Below are 18,315 nucleotides of genomic sequence, written 5' to 3'. Positions count from 1 at the left end.
CACTGCTACTAGGAGCTCAGCAGTGGCCTGTGTAACAGGTACATTGCTTCGCTTCTGCAAATTGAAAACATAAGTATAGTTACTAGATCCTAACTGAAAAAAGTTTCAGTTTATCTAGTACATAGATCCTTATTGCTTAACAGTAAAATATAAATATTTTATGTAACTTAAATTAATTTCGGTAAACTATCCCATCCATGTTCTACATATGCTGTTCTGAATAGTCAGACTCACCAAATTCTTGTTCTGTTGTTGCGTTGAGGCTTTGAAAGCCACAGTGGGAAATTCATTGCGAAGATACTTGATCCATTTCTCCACAATCTCCTTGGACACCAAGTCTAAGAGTACAGTGGAAAGACATGTTTGTCAGTTAAAGATAATATGCCACAATGGTATCTAATGTATAAAACTATGCATATTAATGAATCTATCACACACTCACCAATCTTGTTAAGCACCAGGACTATTTTCTTGTCAGTGCCGCTCTGAATTACAGCCTGCTCCACCTGAGGAAACGGCAGCCAAGAGGGTCACGGGCATCCAGAACCTCCAGAATCACATCAGAGGCCTCAACCACCTTTTATACAGAACAGGGAATACAACACGTTGTTATAATATAAATTATAAGCACTACACACAGGTAACCTTCTCTAAAAGATCAGCTTACTGGTACAGAAATGTAATGTAAATAAATGGGTATCACTCAAGTGCAATACTGCAAATTGTTACACACGTGCTACTGTGCACTCTCACAGACAATTGCACTCGATAAAGAAAAGTTACCTTTTTGAATTCCCTGTAGTACGCCTTTCTTGAATTCTCATTTTCAAAATTGACATGCTTCTCTAAACTCTGCATCTCAGTTTCCTGCAATCAGAAAACACAAAAACACTAATGACAAATTTCTCATTTAATGAGAAAAACAGCATTGGGAAAGCTGCTCTTCTATAACCTACACTAGTTAAATTACCCTCTGCTCAAACTCTCTTTGTCGCTCTAGAACATCTCTCTGAAAACCATCCAGACTTCTCCTCTTCATCTGCTCCCGTTCTCTTGACAACCTCTGCTTTCTTGGAGCTCCTGAAGCTGACCATGGCAAAGAGAGCAACACATTTTTAAATACCTATAAATCAATTGCCAATCCAGAAGAATTGTGCTATTGTCATGACATAAATTAACACTTGTAATAAAAATAAATGTATGTCATGGTTCACCCTTTTCTTCCGGATTTCTTCTGGTTTTCCATACTCTTTGGGATGGCGTGCAATGGACAGCTCTGAATGCATTTTCCCTCCTTGAGTCTGTTGTCCATCTTTCCCTTCAATTGAAATTAAATATCCAATGAGATATGGCCACCGACGTTAACATAACATAAGTAGCTAAACTATAGTTATACTGCCTTGTTCGGGGCAGAACGAGAGATTCTACATTGTCAGCTCGGGGACTCAGTTCCTGTAACCCGCCCCGTCTACTTCACACCGAGTCGGACAAAGGTATTATATTGGGCTGCAGAGACCTTTCTCAGGTCATTTACTATGTTTTTGTCAAAAGATTAGTTTTTCTGAAGTTGTAGCAATCGATGTTGTACGCCAAAATGGGGTCAGCTGCCTGGCAGATTTGTCCAAAGGGGTTACAACAGGCTAGCTAGTCGCCGAAATTAGCATCTCTTGTGTATTGCTACTATGCTCACCAGCGACGCAAGTGAAATTCAAATGATATTCTATTCAACATTATGGCTTGCGCACTGTTCTAAAATATAATCTATTGCAAATTGTTCGACTATGAATAACATAGTTGTTTATAACGTTACAATCTAGCTAACGTTCCGAGTAGCAAGCAGGCTAGCTAAACATACCTTTGTTTTCCTTGGAAAGTATTTTCGCTCGCTTTGTTCTGCAAAACCCACAACAACAAAATAAGTTACACATCAACCTAGCTACAATGTTGATTAAATGTTTAAACTATCAAAGTCAAATAACATTTATGTATTTACGGACTTCTGGCCTTCGACATGATTCCACATGTGGAGTGGTTGGTGATGGATTGCGCGGATCTGACGTCAAATCACTAAATCAGGTTAACGCTCTTCAAAATAAAAGCTCAGCAAAGACAAAAAACGCATGCAGCTGCAGATTACTAGCCCTGAAACCGAATGTCTGCGATGCGAATTTATTTTTCAGCTTCTTCTGCATCTTCTTCTGTGGTGGGTTTAAGGCAGACTACACCCTATGAGGTTTAAGTTCCATCCCTGCAGTACAGTTGATAAACATTGCTATAAATGCTAAAAATCCAAAATGACTGAAGTACATATCACTTGTTGGCCTATCCCTCTCTACTGGTACAGATCTACTACTCACACCACTCCTCTCAGGATTCCCCCACCTTGACTCATCTTCCTTTACTTTCTTCACTGCCTCAGCATACAACAACTTCTGTGCTACTCTAACCCTTGAAAGCTTAACCTGCCTCTCTCGTACCGGACATTTCTGATCCCCAGCCCCATGGGCACCCTTACGATTAACACATACCGCTACTTTCCCCAATGCTACACATTCCTTTGTTTCATGCCCTTCTGTACACTTATCACACCTAGGATCCTCCCTCCTACACACTGCTGCCACATGCCCATAAGCTTGACACCTGCAACAACATAATGTGTTCGGCACAAAAGCTTGGACGAGATGGCTTATATATCCTAACATAATTTTGTCAGGCAAAGCTTCAACATCAAAACACAAAAGAACAGACAACGACTATTCTGTTTCACTACTCACGCCACCCTGTCTGTGTCACACCGAACGACGAGCATCACAAACACCAGGAATCTTCCCCTTCAGTTGGTAAACTTTCACTTTTACCACTACCCCAGTCATCACTCCTTTCAATGGCACAATATTCTTGAGAGCAAACAATACACATCTCTTGTCCCATTAGTTTGATGGACTCATCTTTATCCTGACCCTCGGTGCAAGCCTCGGGCTCTGAGAACTTTACCACACCTACCACCTCCGATCATTCGCCCTCACTCACTTCCATTTCTCATCCTGTCTTCGATCCGGCATACAACTTACACTTTCTACCATTCTTCTTCAACAACCATCTTGACAAGGTTCCAACATGTTTGGGAACCTTGTCAAGATGGTTTGTTGAAGAAGAATGGTAGAAAGTGTAAGTTGTATGCCGGATCGAAGACAGGATGAGAATGGAAGTGAGTGAGGGCGAATGATCGGAGGTGGTAGGTGTGGTAAAGTTCTCAGAGCCCGAGGCTGCACCGAGGGTCAGGATAAAGATGAGTCCATCAAACTAATGGGACAAGAGATGTGTATTGTTTTGCTCTCAAGAATATTGTGCCATTGAAAGGAGTGATGACTGGGGTAGTGGTAAAAGTGAAAGTTTACCAACTGAAGGGGAAGATTCCTGGTGTTTGTGATGCTCGTCGTTCGGTGTGACACAGACAGGGTGGCGTGAGTAGTGAAACAGAATAGTCGTTGTCTGTTCTTTTGTGTTTTGATGTTGAAGCTTTGCCTGACAAAATTATGTTAGGATATATAAGCCATCTCGTCCAAGCTTTTGTGCCGAACACATTATGTTGTTGCAGGTGTCAAGCTTATGGGCATGTGGCAGCAGTGTGTAGGAGGGAGGATCCTAGGTGTGATAAGTGTACAGAAGGGCATGAAACAAAGGAATGTGTAGCATTGGGGAAAGTAGCGGTATGTGTTAATCGTAAGGGTGCCCATGGGGCTGGGGATCAGAAATGTCCGTACGAGAGAGGCAGGTTAAGCTTTCAAGGGTTAGAGTAGCACAGAAGTTGTTGTATGCTGAGGCAGTGAAGAAAGTAAAGGAAGATGAGTCAAGGTGGGGGAATCCTGAGAGGAGTGGTGTGAGTAGTAGATCTGTACCAGTAGAGAGGGATAGGCCAACAAGTGATATGTACTTCAGTCATTTTGGATTTTTAGCATTTATAGCAATGTTTATCAACTGTACTGCAGGGATGGAACTTAAACCTCATAGGGTGTAGTCTGCCTTAAACCCACCACAGAAGAAGATGCAGAAGAAGCTGAAAAATAAATTCGCATCGCAGACATTCGGTTTCAGGGCTAGTAATCTGCAGCTGCATGCGTTTTTGTCTTTGCTGAGCTTTTATTTTGAAGAGCGTTAACCTGATTTAGTGATTTGACGTCAGATCCGCGCAATCCATCACCAACCACTCCACATGTGGAATCATGTCGAAGGCCAGAAGTCCGTAAATACATAAATGTTATTTGACTTTGATAGTTTAAACATTTAATCAACATTGTAGCTAGGTTGATGTGTAACTTATTTTGTTGTTGTGGGTTTTGCAGAACAAAAGCGAGCGAAAATACTTTTCCAAGGAAAACAAAAGGTATGTTTAGCTAGCCTGCTTGCTACTCGGAACGTTAGCTAGATTGTAACGTTATAAACAACTATGTTATTCATAGTCGAACAATTTGCAATAGATTATATTTTAGAACAGTGCGCAAGCCATAATGTTGAATAGAATATCATTTGAATTTCACTTGCGTCGCTGGTGAGCATAGTAGCAATACACAAGAGATGCTAATTTCGGCGACTAGCTAGCCTGTTGTAACCCCTTTGGACAAATCTGCCAGGCAGCTGACCCCATTTTGGCGTACAACATCGATTGCTACAACTTCAGAAAAACTAATCTTTTGACAAAAAACATAGTAAATGACCTGAGAAAGGTCTCTGCAGCCCAATATAATACCTTTGTCCGACTCGGTGTGAAGTAGACGGGGCGGGTTACAGGAACTGAGTCCCCGAGCTGACAATGTAGAAATCTCTCGTTCTGCCCCCGAACAAGGCAGTATAACTATAGTTTAGCTACTTATGTTATGTTAACGTCGGTGGCCATATCTCATTGGATATTTAATTTCAATTGAAGGGGAAAGATGGACAACAGACTCAAGGAGGGAAAATGCATTCAGAGCTGTCCATTGCACGCCATCCCAAAGAGTATGGAAAACCAGAAGAAATCCGGAAGAAAAGGGTGAACCATGACATACATTTATTTTTATTACAAGTGTTAATTTATGTCATGACAATAGCACAATTCTTCTGGATTGGCAATTGATTTATAGGTATTTAAAATGTGTTGCTCTCTTTGCCATGGTCAGCTTCAGGAGCTCCAAGAAAAGCAGAGGTTGTCAAGAGAACGGGAGCAGATGAAGAGGAGAAGTCTGGATGGTTTTCAGAGAGATGTTCTAGAGCGACAAAGAGAGTTTGAGCAGAGGGTAATTTAACTAGTGTAGGTTATAGAAAGAGCAGCTTTCCCAATGCTGTTTTTCTCATTAAATGAGAAATTTGTCATTAGTGTTTTTGTGTTTTCTGATTGCAGGAAACTGAGATGCAGAGTTTAGAGAAGCATGTCAATTTTGAAAATGAGAATTCAAGAAAGGCGTACTACAGGGAATTCAAAAAGGTAACTTTTCTTTATCGAGTGCAATTGTCTGTGAGAGTGCACAGTAGCACGTGTGTAACAATTTGCAGTATTGCACTTGAGTGATACCCATTTATTTACATTACATTTCTGTACCAGTAAGCTGATCTTTTAGAGAAGGTTACCTGTGTGTAGTGCTTATAATTTATATTATAACAACGTGTTGTATTCCCTGTTCTGTATAAAAGGTGGTTGAGGCCTCTGATGTGATTCTGGAGGTTCTGGATGCCCGTGACCCTCTTGGCTGCCGTTGTCCTCAGGTGGAGCAGGCTGTAATTCAGAGCGGCACTGACAAGAAAATAGTCCTGGTGCTTAACAAGATTGGTGAGTGTGTGATAGATTCATTAATATGCATAGTTTTATACATTAGATACCATTGTGGCATATTATCTTTAACTGACAAACATGTCTTTCCACTGTACTCTTAGACTTGGTGTCCAAGGAGATTGTGGAGAAATGGATCAAGTATCTTCGCAATGAATTTCCCACTGTGGCTTTCAAAGCCTCAACGCAACAACAGAACAAGAATTTGGTGAGTCTGACTATTCAGAACAGCATATGTAGAACATGGATGGGATAGTTTACCGAAATTAATTTAAGTTACATAAAATATTTATATTTTACTGTTAAGCAATAAGGATCTATGTACTAGATAAACTGAAACTTTTTTCAGTTAGGATCTAGTAACTATACTTATGTTTTCAATTTGCAGAAGCGAAGCAATGTACCTGTTACACAGGCCACTGCTGAGCTCCTAGGTAGCAGTGCCTGTGTGGGTGCGGAATGCCTGATGAAACTTTTGGGGAACTACTGCCGCAACCTGGACATTAAGACAGCCATCACTGTTGGTGTGGTTGGTGGGTACATTTTAAATGTACATTTGTCATTTAACAGACGCTGTTATCCAGAGCTTCTTCAAATCAAAATGTATTTGTCACATGCGCCGAATACAGCCGGGGTAGACTTTAAAGTGAAATAATTACTTAAAAGCCCTTAACCAACAATGCAGATTGAAGAAAATACCTGCCAAAAAGTAAGAGATAAGTATAACAAATCCTTAAAGAGCACCAGTAAATAACAATAGTGGGCTATATACAGGGGGTACCGGTATTGAGGGAATATGTACATGTAGGTAGAATTATTAAAGTGACTATGCATAGATAATTAACAGAGTAGCAGCATCGTAGAAGGGTGGGGGGGTAATGCAAATAGTCTGGGTAGCCATTTGATTAGCTATTAATGATCCTTATGGCTTAGGGGTAGAAGCTGTTTAGAAGCCTCTTGGACCTAGACTTAGCTCTCCTGTACTGCTTGCCGTGCGGCAGCAGAGAGAACAGTCTTTGACTAGGGTGGCTGGAGTCTTTGACAAAAAAATGTAGGGCCTTCTTCTGACACTGCCTGGTATAGAGGTCCTGGATGGCAGGAATCTTGGCCTCGGTGAAGTACTGGGCCATACACACTACCCTCTGTAGTAGAGGTCGACTGATTAGTTAGGGCCGATTTCAAGTTTTCATAACAATCGGTAATCTGCATTTTTGGATGCCGATTACATTGTATTCCACGGGGAAACTGCGTGGCAGGCTTGACCACCTGTTATGCGAGTGCAGCAAGGAGCCACGGTAAGTTGCTCGCTAGCATTAAACGCATCTTATTAAAAAAACAAATCAATCTTCACATAATCACTAGTTAAATACACATGGTTGATGATATTTATAGGTTAACTAGCTTGTCCTGCGTTGTATATAATCAATGTGGTGCCTGTTAATTTATCATTGTTTTTATCACAGTTTGTGCCGCCTGGCTCTTTGCGAACTAATTTGCCAGAATTTTAAATGATAATGACTTAACATTAAAGGTTGTGCAATGTAACCGCAATATTTAGGCCAGCTGTATCTACTGTCTCCATTTCACTTTGGCCATTGTGGGCCTGCCCTCCCCTCAACAACCTCAAATAGGCTATTTCATGTGGGTTGGGGTGGGGCGGCAGCATCTCACATTTCATGACATTACATGTTTATATATTGCTTCTAAAATATATTTTAAAAAATAAAATAAAAAATATTATTAATTTCCAACAAGGGCATTAGCATGAGAATAACTTACCAGTCCAAAACGATGTCCTGTCCCGTTCAAAAAATATTCCTACACTCGGGAATCACTAAATGAATCGTCCTACAACAAACTGTCTCACTTTCCCAATCACTTTATTCTAAAATTGTGTACATCTGTATATCTAGACTTAGATTTCGCTTTCCCTGACTTAGTCCCCATAATGATTGATATCTAAACAGCTGAATATGCGAAACGACGCTGTGCGTAATGTGTGTTGCTCCTTCCGGTATGAAACTTCAATAGCGAATTACTCTCTTTACGCCGGAGCTTACTACATGGGTTGGTCTTGCAACACATAAACATGACCTATTGCCGTTTACCTCAGCTCATTGGCTATCTACCCAGCTAGATTTCAAGACGATCAGTGGTCATTGGGTTAAAATACAGTCAATCAACGAAACAGCGGGCAAATCATTGGTGCACAATTATGTCATTACTTGTTGTCTTCAAATCAGTTTCTTTCAGTCAATACGTCCCGCGAAATGACCCATCAGGTTGTTCATTCAGTATTATATTCATTATTGTGTGTGTGTATATATATATATATATATATATATATATATATATATATATATATATATATATATATATATATATATATATATATATATATATATATATATATATATATATATATATATATATATATATATATATATATATATATATATATATATATATATATATATATATATATATATATATATATATATATATATATATATATATAAATAAATAGGCAGATTAATCGGTGCGTGCTGTTTTTTGGGGGGGGATCTCCAATTATCTGTATCGGTCGACCTCTACTCTGTAGTGCCTCGTGGTCGGAGGCCGAGCAGTTGCCATACCAGGCAGTGATGCAACCCATCACAATGCTCTCGATGGTGCAGCTGTAGAACCTTTTGAGGATCTGAGGACCCATGTCAGGCCTACCACTTGTGTCATCAGCAAATTTAATGATGGTGTCGGAGTCGTGCTTGGCTGTGCAGTCATGAGTGAACAGGGAGTACAGGAGGGGGGCTGAGCATGCATCCCTGAGGGACCCACGTGTTGAGGATCAGCGTGGCAGATGTGTTATCTACCCTTACCACCTGGGGCTTGCCCATCAGGAAGTCCAGGATCCAGTTGCAGAGGGAGGTGTTTCGTCCCAGGGTCTTTAGCTTAGTGATGAGCTTTGAGGGCACTATGGTGTTGAACGCTGAGCTGTAGTCCATGAGCAGCATTCTTACATAAGTGTTCCTTTTGTTCAGGTGTGAAAGGGCATTGTGGAGTGTGCACCGAGGACGAGGAATCTCTATTGCATAATTTGTGGATCTGTTGGTGTAGTATGCAAATTGGAGTGGGTCTAGGGTTTTTGGGATAATGGTTTTTTGGGATAATGGTGTTGATGTGAGCCATGACCAGCCTTTCAAAGCATTTCATGGCTACAGATGTGAGTGCTACGGGTCTGTAGTCATTTAGGCAGGCTAACTTCATGTTCTTGGGCACAGGGACTGTGGTGGTCTGCCTGAAACATGCTGGTATTACAGACTCTGACAGGGAGAGGTTTGAAATGTCAGTGAAGACACTTGCAAGTTGGTCAGCGCATGCTCGGTGCACACGTCCTGGTACTCCGTCTGGCCCTCCGGCCTTGTGAATGTTGACCTTTTTTAAAGGTCTTACTCGCATCGCCTGTGGCGAGCGTGATCATATAGTCGTCTGGGAACAACTGACGCTCTCATGCATGTTCCGGTATTACTTGCCTCGAAACGAGCATAGAAGTTATTTCGCTTATCTAGTAGGCTCGTGTCACTGGGCAGCTCTCGGGTGTGTTTTTCGTTGTTGTCCTGCCACACCCGGCGAGCGTCGGAGCCGGTGTAGTACGATTCTATTTAATTCCTGTGTTGACGCTTGGCCTGTTTGATGGTTCATCACAGGGCATAGCAGGATTTCTTATAAGCTTCCAGGTTAGTCCCGGTCCTTGAAAGCGGCAGCTCTACCTTTAGATCAGTGTGAGGGTTGCCTGTAAATCCATGGCTTCTGGTTGGGGTATGTACGTGCAATCACTGTGGGGACGACATCCTCAATGCACTTATTGATACAGAAGCAATTAGGGTTCAGTGCCTTGCTCAACTGCATTTAAAACAAATGTTTCTCTTCACCTAGTCGACTCGGGGATTCGAACCAGCAAAATTTAACTTACTGGCCCAACGCTCCTAACCACTAGGCTACCTGCTCAATCTTCACACAATTTCGAAGGATCATGGCCACGTCATTCCAGACTTTTCAAATTGGGCAAAGGTTTGAAGTTATGCAATATTTTGAATGGTTTCTTTTTTTCAGGCTTTCCCAATGTTGGAAAGAGCAGTCTGATAAACAGTTTGAAGCGGGCACGTGCTTGCAATGTTGGAGCCACACCCGGTGTAACCAAGTAAGTACAACGCTTTTGGCTTTATTTATGTCTAGGTCTACATGTTCTTTCCTTGCTTGACTGACCTGTATGATGGCTTTTAGGTGTCTTCAGGAAATACACTTGGACAAGCACATCAAGCTTTTAGATTGTCCCGGCATTGTAATGGCAACCTCGACGACTGACGCGGCCATGATCCTTCGGAATTGTGTAAAGATTGAGCAGCTTGTAGACCCTCTACCTCCAGTCGAAGCCATCTTAAGACGCTGCAATAAGACACAGGTATCCAAAGATTATTTAACGGCATATTCACTGCAATGTGACAGATGTTAAGTCCATGTTCTCATATTTCATTTCATTTTTCAATAGATCATGGAACACTATGGTGTTCCAGACTTCCACACAGCTCTCGAATTCCTGGCTTTGTTGGCACAGCGACAGGGCAAGTTGAGGAAGGGAGGACTGCCTGATAATGACAAGGCGGCAAAGAGTGTCCTAATGGACTGGACAGGGTGGGTGAAAACTGCAAAAAACATTTACATCTGAGGTTTTCAAAGCTACATCGTACCTACCTAATAAAGTCCCATTATTCTGTTTCATTTACTGTCATGTAGGGGTAGGATCAGCTACTTTACACACCCTCCGGAGACGCACACTCTTCCCACTCATATCAGTGCTGAGATTGTGGCAGAGATGGGCAAAGCTTTCGACTGGGAGGAACTAGAGAAGGGAAACCAGGAAGTGCTAGCTGGTAGGATACACGCACACATTTGACAGTAACCTAGTAATTGAAAAGTTATGTTGGGATAAAAAGTGTGCTAAATGTTTGTTTTTCTTGTAGTGTCGTCTTGCACTGATGTCCAAATGGGTTTCTGCATGGCAACTGCTGGGATGACTCAGGGTGGTCAAGAAGAACCACCTTGTGACCTGGAAATGGAAGGTGGAGCTTTGGATGGGGTTGAGTCCAAGGATGAAACTGAATCCATGGATGATGATCAGGACCCAGAGGTATTTCAGTGCTTTTACTTGACAAGTTAAACTGATTCTGTGGTACTTTTTTTAGACCTTTTAGTTCTTAACTCTTGTGTGGTGGTCATGTTTTTGTTATTCACCTAATGTTCGCGGGTCTGTTGGACTCACTACATTGTGTTTTGAAAACAATGCCGTACAAATACTTAATACTTAGATGTTGACTTAATTACAAGCAATATAGACAGCATACATGGTTATATTTGATACATGGTTAATATTTGCCATTTTACCTCTGCTAGATCATATTTATTTTTGTAAACAAATCAATTATAATCAAGACATGGTAGAAAAATCATGTTTTCATCACTTGATGTTTATTGGTTTGAACTGAACAATTTGGAAGGATATATTTGACATACTCTATTTTATGTAAATGATAAATGAGCCCCATTGAACACACATTAAGGCTGGTCTACACACCACATGAGGGACAGAGTTCTCTACTGTGTGTGTGTTGCAAATGTATTTATTGCACTTGATGCCTGTGTACTGTGTCTTCCTGTCCTTGGGTCCACACACATCGCAGCGCTTCTTGTTGCCACCAGCTGCAACCTAGAATGATGAAAACACTTAGTTCAGGAATTTTACTAACATCTCACACACACTCACATACATAGTTACAGCAGGCCAAGGTAGGAGAGACGCACACATTCAACAACATCACTTACTTTCGGTATTGGCTTTGTTGGTTTTGCGAGGCAGGCAACAAGCATCCTCCTCCTGAATCCCCCTCATGATGACTGCATAAGCTGGGGTCCTTGGGATCTGCTGCCGCCTCTGGATTTGAGGTCTTACCAATGCCTTGCCCAGCTCTTCTAGAAAGAGCCGTCTTCTTCCCTCTGTTCCAATCTGGGTTCAACGCCATCCAGATGACAAACGCGTTCCACGCCAAGATGTTGAAGAACATCACAGTTGTAGCCAGTCCCCAGCTTGTCTAAATTGTCCTCCCCTCCTTTTGTGGCATTGTAATCCATTATGATTTGTGGTTTTTGATGTTCCTGGCCACAGATTCTCCCATCCCTATGCAGCATACTCATGAGTACCACCTTTTTACCTGCCGTTGGTACTTAGGAGACTAGGGACGTGTCGTTTGTGAACACAAATTTAGAGGAATTGATAGGCCTGTTCTGTCTATTCAACAGCTGAGGTGGGAGCTTTGGCTTGTTTTTTTTTTGTACTGTTCCTAACATTGTCAAGTGCTCCTGTCCCAGCTTGTGCGAAGTATAACATTTTAAAAAAGTTGGCGAATGTGATGTGGCCACGGAGTTCCTGTGTCAAGTTCAGGACAACTTGCATCCCCTGATTCGTCTCATTCAAACAGGGGAAGGCGGTCCACTCACTTGTCCCACACTCACCTAATTGCAGCTAGCTTGTCTCTCTGCCGCTGGTCTGGTGTCTCGGATAATAAGCGGATAATCCTGGAAATAATGTGGATGTTTTCCAGAGACATCGTTGCACTGAAATGCTCTCTGCCAGTTTCTGCATCCCACAGGGATTCTCCATTAGATCTGAAATAGAGGTCGACCGACTGATTTTTCAACGCAGATACCGATTATTGAGGACCAAAAAAAGCCGATACCAATTAATCTGTAATTTTTTTTTTTCCCATTATTTTTTCTTTTTTTTTTGTACTAATGACAATTACAACAATACTGAATGAACACTTATTTTAACTTGATATAATACATCCATAAAATCAATTTAGCCTCAACTAAATAATGAAACATGTTCAATTTGGTTTAAATAAGGCAAAAACAAAGTGTTGGAGAAGAAAGTAAAAGTGCAATATGTGCCATGTAAGAAAGCTAACGTTTAAGTTCCTTGCTCAGAACATGAGAACATATGAAAGCTGGTGGTTCCTTTTAACATAAGTTGTCAATATTCCCAGGTAAGAAGTTTTAGGTTGTAGTTGTTATAGGACTATTTCTGTCATTTGTATTTCATTAACCTTTGACTATTGGATGTTCTTATATGCACTTTAGTATTGCCAGTGAAACAGTATAGCTTTTGTCCCTCTCCTCGCTCCTCCCTGGGCTCGAACCTGGAACACAACGACAACAGCCACCCTCGAAGCAGCGTTACCTTTGCAGAGCAAGGGGAACAACTACTCCAAGTCTCAGAGCGAGTGATGTTTGAAACGCTATTAGCGGTCACCCCGCTAACTAGCTAGCCATTTCACATCGGTTACACCAGCCTAATCTCAGGAGTTGATAGGCTTGAAGTCATAAACAACTCAATGTTTGTAGCACAGCGAAGAGCTGCTGGCAAAACGCACAAAAGTGCTGTTTGAATGAATGCTTGTGAGTCTGCTGGTGCCTACCATCGCTCAGTCAGACTGCTCTATCAAATCATAGACTTAATTATAACATAATACACAGAAATACAAGCCTTCGTCATTAAAATGGTAGAATCCGGAAACTATCATTTCGAAAGCAAAACGTTTATTCTTTCAGTGAGATATAGAACCGTTCTGTACTTTATCTAACGGATGGCATCACTAAGTCTAAATATTGCTGTTACAATATGTTGTCAATGTTATGTCATAATTATGTACAATTCTGTCTAATTAACTACAGCCTTTGTTAGGAATAAATGGACTTCACACAGTTCGCAATGAGCCAGGCGGCCCAAACTGCTGCATACACCCTGACTGCTTGCACGGAACGCATGAGAAATGACACAATTTCCTTAGTTATAATATTGCCTGCTAACATTAATTTCTTAACTAAATGTGCAGGTGTAAAAATACAGTGACTTGCGAAAGTATTCGGCCCCCTTGAACTTTGACCTTTTGCCACATTTCAGTCTTCAAACATAAAGATATAAAACTATTTTTTTGTGAAGAATCAACAACAACACAATCATGAAGTGGAACGACATTTATTGGATATTTCAAACTTTTTTAACAAATCAAAAACTGAACTTTTTTAACAAATCAAAAACTGAAAAATTGGGCGTGCAAAATTATTATTATTTTACTATTTTCTACATTGTAGGATAATAGTTAAGACATCAAAAACTATGAAATAACACATGGAATCATGTAGTCAAAGTGTTCAACAAATCAAAATATACACTGCTCAAAAAAATAAAGGGAACACTTAAACAACACAATGTAACTCCAAGTCAATCACACTTCTGTGAAATCAAACTGTCCACTTAGGAAGCAACACTGATTGACAATACATTTCACATGCTGTTGTGCAAATGGAATAGACAACAGGTGGAAATTATAGGCATTTAGCAAGACACCCCCAATAAAGGAATGGTTCTGCAAGTGATGACCACAGACCATTCTCAGTTCCTATGCGTCCTGGCTGATGTTTTTGGTCACTTTTGAATGCTGGCGGTGCTTTCACTCTAGTGGTAGCATGAGTCTACAACCCACACAAGTGGCTCAGGTAGTGCAGCTCATCCAGGATGGCACATCAATGCGAGCTGTGGCAGAAGGTTTGCTGTGTCTGTCAGCGTAGTGTCCAGAGCATGGAGGCGCTACCAGGAGACAGGCCAGTACATCAGGAGACGTGGAGGAGGCCGTAGGAGGGCAACAACCCAGCAGCAGGACTGCTACCTCCGCCTTTGTGCAAGGAGGAGCAGGAGGAGCACTGCCAGAGCCCTGCAAAATGACCTCCAGCAGGCCACAAATGTGGATGTGTCTGCTCAAACGGTCAGAAACAGACTCCATGAGGGTGGTATGAGGGCCCGACGTCCACAGGTGGGGGTTGTGCTTACAGCCCAACACCGTGCAGGACGTTTGGCATTAGCCAGAGAACACCAAGATTGGCAAATTCGCCACTGGCGCCCTGTGCTCTTCACTGATGAAAGCAGGTTCACACTGAGCGGCAGGGTAGCCTAGTGGTTAGAGCGTTGGACTAGTAACCGGAAGGTTGCAAGTTCAAACCCCCGAGCTGACAAGGAACAAATCTGTCGTTCTGCCCCTGAACAGGCAGTTAACCCACTGCTCCTAGGCCGTCATTGAAAATAAGAATTTGTTCTTAACTGACTTGCCTGGTTAAATTAAGGTTAAAAAAAAAACTGAGCACATGTGGGCAGACGTGACAGTCTGGAGACGCCGTGGAGAACGTTCTGCTGCCTGCAACATCCTCCAGCATGACCGGTTTGGCGGTGGGTCGGTCATGGTGTGGGGTGGCATTTCTTTTGGGGGCCGCACAGCCCTCCATGTACTAGCCAGAGGTAGCCTGACTGCCATTAGGTACCGTGATGAGATCCTCAGACCCCTTGGGAGACCATATGCTGGTGCGGTTGGCCCTGGGTTCCTCCTAATGCAAGACCATGCTAGACCTCATGTGGCTGGAGTGTGTCAGCAGTTCCTGCAAGAGGAAGGCATTGATGCTATGGACTGGCCCGCCCGTTCCCCAGATCTGAATCCAATTGAGCACATCTGGGACATCATGTCTCGCTCCATCCGTTGCACCACAGACTGTCCAGGAGTTGGTGGATGCTTTAGTCCAGGTCTGGGAGGAGATCCCTCGGGAGACCATCCGCCACCTCATCACGAGCTGCCCAGGCGTTGTAGGGAGGTCATACAAGCACGTGGAGGCCACACACACTACTGAGCCTCATTTTGACTTGTTTTAAGGACATTACATCAAAGTTGGATCAGCCTGTAGTGTGGTTTTCCACTTTAATTTTGAGTGTGACTCCAAATCCAGACCTCCATGGGTTGATAAATTTGATTTCCATTGATAATTTTGTGTGATTTTGTTGTCAGCACATTCAACTATGTAAAGAAAAAAGTATTTAATAAGAATATTTCATTCATTTCATTTCACACAGTGTGCACTCAATTATACTTAAAAAAAAACTTATTTAACAAGGCAAGTAAGAACAAATTCTTATTTTCAATGACGGCCTAGAAACAGTGGGTTAACTTCTTGACGCACCCATCCCTTTAGTGGGATCATTTTCATCAACACCCACTGAATTGCAGCGCACCTAATTCAAATAAAATTACTAAAAATATTTAATTTTCATGAAATCACAAGTGCAATATAGCAAAACACAGCTTAGCTTGTTGTTAATCAACCTGGTGTGTCAGATTTCAATACAGCTTTTCGGTGAAAGCATAACAAGCGTTTATGTAAGAACATCTCTCTCAGTAGACTAAATATTACAAACACTAGCAGCCAAGTAGATTGGTCACGAAAGTCAGAAAAGCAATAGATTAAATCGCTTACCTTTGATCTTTGGCTGTTTGCACTCACGAGACTCCCAGTTACACAAATGTTTCTTTTGATCCATAAAGATTATTTTTATATCCAAAATACCCCCATTTGGTTGGCACGTTATCTTCAGAAATCCACAGGCTCGAGCGGTCACATCACAGACAAATTCCAAATAGTATCCGTAATGTCCACAGAAACATGTCAAACGTTTTTATAATCAATCCTCGGGTTGTTTTTAGAATATATAATTGAAAATATATCACCCGGGACTGTCGCTTTTTCAATAGTTGATGGTTGATTTTAGGTGCAATCTTACTGGCAGCAATATCCTTGCCTGTGAAGCCCTTTTTGTGCAAAGCAATGATGATGGCACATTTTCCCTTGCAAGTAAGCATGGTTGACAGAGGAAGAACAATGATTCCAAGCACCACCCTCCTTTTGAAGCTTCCAGTCTGTTATTCGAACTCAATTAGCATGACCGTGATCTACAGCCTTCTCCTGGTCAACACTCACACCTGTGTTAACGAGAGAATCACTGACATGATGTCAGCTGGTCCTTTTGTGGCAGGGCTGAAATGCAGTGGATGTTTTTTAGAGATTCCGTTAATTTGCATGGCAAAGAGGGACTTTACAATTCATCTGATCACTCTTCATAACATTCTGGAGTATATGCAAATTGCCATCATACAAACTGAGGCAGCAGACTTTGAAAATGTATATTTGTCATTCTCAAAACTTTTTGGCCACGACTGTACACATTGACACATCCATTCCAAAGCAGGAAGTAAAAAAAAAATGTTTTTAAACTTAGTTGCCAATGTCCCTGAAGCAACTCCCCATTTTCATGCCTACTTAACACAACCCAGATGATACCAGTTTTACAGTGTTATTGACTATTGAGTTCCACTTAAATGCAATTCATCAAAGGACTTTCATCTTAAGTGTACAAAACATTTGAGAACACCTGCTCATTCTATGACATACTGACCAGGTGAATCCGATATTAGGAAGGTGATACCAGTGTTTTGTACATATTTTTTATTTATTTTTAACACTAGTTTGGACCTATGACTGTGGAGATAAAAGCACCAAGGGCAAAGACTGGTGGTTCAGTTGATGCTGCTGCCCCCAGGACCCTCGATTTAAAGGATATCTGGAATGTAGACCCTCTTCAGCAGGGCCAAGCACTCGTGGCTGCTGGGAAGAAGAGGAAGAAGCAACAGAAAAGAGCTGGTATGTCTTACGTTTTTAAAACAAACAATTTGTTGTATAAATCCTTGGTTTGTAGATCACTTGACAACCATATTTTGTTACCTTGAGGTTTTTAACTTAATATGGTTTTGGTGTTTTTATTCTATCATTACGTCTGTAATTGATATGTTGATCTGTGAGTTTATACAATTTCTCCTTTCTCACTATTTTCTTTTCAGACAAAATTGCTACCAAACTTTCAGACAGCCTGACGACGGCAATGAACTTTGCATTTTCAGATATATGAAAAATAAAAGGTAATCTAAAACGGGGTGTTTTTATTTTTGTATTTAGTTATGTTCAGTCAATATCATCAACCTTATTCGCAACATCCCCTAGTGGTAGGCATGATGTGCAGTAATGTATATCAGCATTTACATATCAAGACTGAGGGTGGGTTGTACCAACATGGATTAACTCTTAAACTGGGTTTAATAAAGGTTTATTTATTAATCTTGTTGCACCAAACTTTAATCTTCTTTTTAAATTACTCCCACTTAAACTTACTTTAGAAGGATTAGATTACATTTAGACTTTAAACCAGGATTAAAATCTAATGTTGCCCCATTGTTTTAAAAACAATTTTACTAATGTTAAATTAGTATAATCTAAACTACCACTGGAGGAGGTTTAAATTCAGCAAATATTAGTGTATGTGCTTTTATTTTTGGTGCGATTTAACAATTTTATCTCCTGTGGTTAATGTTTGTTATACTCAGCTAGCCAGCTAATTTATTTGACAGCAAAGTGCAATTAATTTCATCCTTAGCCTGAAGTGAATACTCACTTTGCTAACTAGCAATGACCAGTGCTGGTTTGTTTCCATAGAATTAGAACATATTGCTATGGTGAATCCATTATGACAC

At 41.2% G+C, this 18,315-nt stretch overlaps 1 protein-coding gene and 1 long non-coding RNA gene across 2 annotated transcripts; one reads left to right on the top strand and one right to left on the bottom strand.

The window, feature by feature from the left end:
• Nucleotide 1: 1 nt before the first annotated feature.
• Nucleotides 2–1,313, bottom strand: LOC109897875 (uncharacterized). The gene is made up of 6 exons (XR_002256285.2): nt 1,215–1,313; nt 971–1,086; nt 784–867; nt 443–577; nt 235–338; nt 2–54 (listed from the first exon to the last, which is right to left on the bottom strand). It is a non-coding gene; the product is annotated as an uncharacterized LOC109897875 (long non-coding RNA).
• A 2,775-nt stretch (nt 1,314–4,088) lies between these two features.
• On the top strand, nt 4,089–17,902 carry LOC109897846 (guanine nucleotide-binding protein-like 3-like protein). The gene is made up of 15 exons (XM_020492458.2): nt 4,089–4,239; nt 4,344–4,384; nt 4,925–5,029; nt 5,157–5,273; nt 5,378–5,461; nt 5,668–5,803; nt 5,908–6,011; nt 6,192–6,336; nt 9,914–10,001; nt 10,085–10,262; nt 10,350–10,492; nt 10,595–10,731; nt 10,822–10,988; nt 17,257–17,431; nt 17,629–17,902. Exons 1-15 carry the CDS (start codon nt 4,224–4,226, stop codon nt 17,694–17,696), a joined length of 1,704 nt encoding a protein of 567 aa, XP_020348047.1. The 5' UTR covers nt 4,089–4,223; the 3' UTR covers nt 17,697–17,902.
• Nucleotides 17,903–18,315: the final 413 nt, after the last annotated feature.

The sequence above is a fragment of the Oncorhynchus kisutch genome, linkage group LG1 (genome assembly GCF_002021735.2).
Source record: "Oncorhynchus kisutch isolate 150728-3 linkage group LG1, Okis_V2, whole genome shotgun sequence".
NCBI classification, from domain to species: domain Eukaryota; kingdom Metazoa; phylum Chordata; class Actinopteri; order Salmoniformes; family Salmonidae; genus Oncorhynchus; species Oncorhynchus kisutch.
The sequence above is the reverse complement of the archived record's forward strand: the minus strand, read 5'-3'. Positions and strand labels throughout refer to the sequence as shown.